The sequence below is a fragment of the Gavialis gangeticus genome, unplaced genomic scaffold (assembly GCF_001723915.1).
Source record: "Gavialis gangeticus isolate Ggan-Ray unplaced genomic scaffold, GavGan_comp1, whole genome shotgun sequence".
NCBI classification, from domain to species: Eukaryota; Metazoa; Chordata; order Crocodylia; family Gavialidae; genus Gavialis; species Gavialis gangeticus.
Window position 1 is genome coordinate 93,813,855 of NW_017729033.1, and position 2,128 is coordinate 93,815,982.

At 51.1% G+C, this 2,128-nt stretch overlaps 1 protein-coding gene across 2 annotated transcripts in view; it reads right to left on the bottom strand.

Moving 5' to 3' along the window:
- SMARCAD1 (SWI/SNF-related, matrix-associated actin-dependent regulator of chromatin, subfamily a, containing DEAD/H box 1) overlaps positions 1 to 1,972 on the bottom strand; it is a 100,510-nt gene extending 98,538 nt beyond the window's left edge. For both annotated transcript variants that reach the window (XM_019526316.1, XM_019526315.1), the window contains exon 1: positions 1,646 to 1,972. In XM_019526316.1, the coding sequence (XP_019381861.1) occupies positions 1,646 to 1,856 (211 nt within the window). In that variant the 5' untranslated portion in view covers positions 1,857 to 1,972. The remainder of the gene's footprint in view (positions 1 to 1,645) is intronic.
- Positions 1,973 to 2,128: the final 156 nt, after the last annotated feature.

Sequence of the window (2,128 nt, forward strand, 5' to 3'; positions counted from 1 at the left end):
CCATACCTAGGGGCTGGGGAACTACCTTCTCATCAGTGCAGAGGCAGAAAAGGACCTGAGTCATCATTGATGCCAAGATGAACATGGGCCGACACTGTGAGGATGCAGTCAGGAAGGCCAACTGCACCTGGTCATGCATCCAAAGATGCATCTCAAGCAGGTCCAAGGAAGTGATACTCCCCCTCTATGCAGCACTGGTCAGGCCACAGCTAGAGTACTGCATCCAGTTCTGAGCGCCGCACTTCGAGAGGAATGTGGACAACACGGAGAGGGTCCAGAGGAGGGCCACTCACATGATTGGGGGCAGCAGGGCAGGCCCTATGAGGAAAGGCTACGGGACCTCAACCTGTTCAGCCTCCACAAGAGAAGGCTGAGAGGGGATCTAGTGGCTGTTTTCAAACTAGTCAGGGGGGACCAGCAGGCATTGGGGGAGTCCCTGTTCCCCCAAGCACTACCAGGAGTGACTAGAAATAATGGTCACAAGCTGGCAGAGGGTAAATTCAGATTAGACATCAGGAGGCACTACTTCACTGTCAGGGCAGCTAGGATCTGGGACCAACTTCCAAGCAAAGTGGTGCTGGCTCCTACCTTGAGGGTCTTTAAGACAAGGCTAGACAAACACATTGCTGGGGTCGTTTGACCCCAGTACTCTTTCCTGCCATGGCAGGGGGTCGGATTTGATGATCTGCTCAGGTCCCTTCCGACCCTACTAACTATGAAACAGCAGGTACTAAACAGAAAAATTACATGAGAAACAAAAGAAGGGCCAAAAGTGCTATACGCTTAGAAGGTTTAATGCACTTGATGCTATAACGTAAACAATAGGGGGAAAAATTGGGGCTGGCATCATGGGCTTATGTTAGGTAAATGCACTGTACCCTATTCTGTTACACTGACAAGCTGTTGGCTGGTGCTATCATCTTAGGTGATAAATTTAAGGATTCTTTTTGTCCCGCTAAACTTTAAGTTTGTCTAGGTTATCATACGTGGTTGGAACCTACTCTTGACCCTTAGTGGAACCGTGGAAGTGCAAAAAGAGATGATAAAGTAGTACATTTTAACTGGACTCCTTAACTGTGCTAGAAGTCCCATGCCCTGATTCTGCAATAAGTGTCAGCAGCCCTGAGCTGCAGAACTGGGGCCTAAGCAGAAAGGAAATGTTTTCCACGTATTTTAAGATTTCACATAACACTGTCATCCCTGTAGTAACCTGGTAGTCCCCAGAAAAGCATGAGATAGCTAATGCCATTGTCTGCTGTTCTTTGGAGGTGCTAAAAGGCTCTCTTTGGAGCATTAATAGAATTTAAAAAATAAGTCATTTGAATTATCATGGGCAAGGGAAGGGGAGACATGAGGCCTTCTGATAACTGCTGAGACTCTGGGTTAGCCTACTTTTCTCCAGTAGCTTAGTTGGCAGATGAATAGCCTCTGGCTCTCGGATGGCTCCTAGCCTGACAGCACGTGTCCTGATTTACCCTCTACTGACTTTAAGGTAAGCTAACGTTACAGCAGAGTCGGATATTATTTTTATATTCCTCAGAGAAGGGGAAATTCTGAAGAAAAGATGGAAACAGAGAAGGTGCTTTTACTTTTCCAAATGCAGTATTACCATGTGCTGGCATGAGAGGCAACACCCCTGACTCACCAGTTTTCTCTGTCTCATCCGAGGCTGGTGTATCCGGCCTGCTGCTGTCATCCGTCACCTCGTTATCCTCCTCCCCACCGCCACCGTTACTTGCTGCAGCATCAAAAGCAGCTGGGGGCTGAGCTGCGGGTAGGGGAGAGGGCAGGTTTTCCTGCTCCCCTACCTGGCTCCTCTTCTCAAAGCGAAAGCGGTCCAGATTAAACTGACTCATGATGGTCGCCTGCTTCCCTTCCCACCACCCGTGGGGGAACGGGTGCGGTATCTGTGGGCCACAAAGAGAAGACAAGCAGGGCCGACCTTGTTAGTGCACTCTGGAGACAGACCGAGCCAGCGGCTGCCCGCATGCCGTAACGAAGGAAGGGAAGAGGAAGGGAAGGAAGGCGGGAAGAGCAAGGCAGGGCAGCACAGAGCGGGGGCAGGGCCTGCTCAGGCCGGCTGGGCCCCAGGCCGGGGGGCGGCCGCGGGGACGCGCAGCCCCCGCAC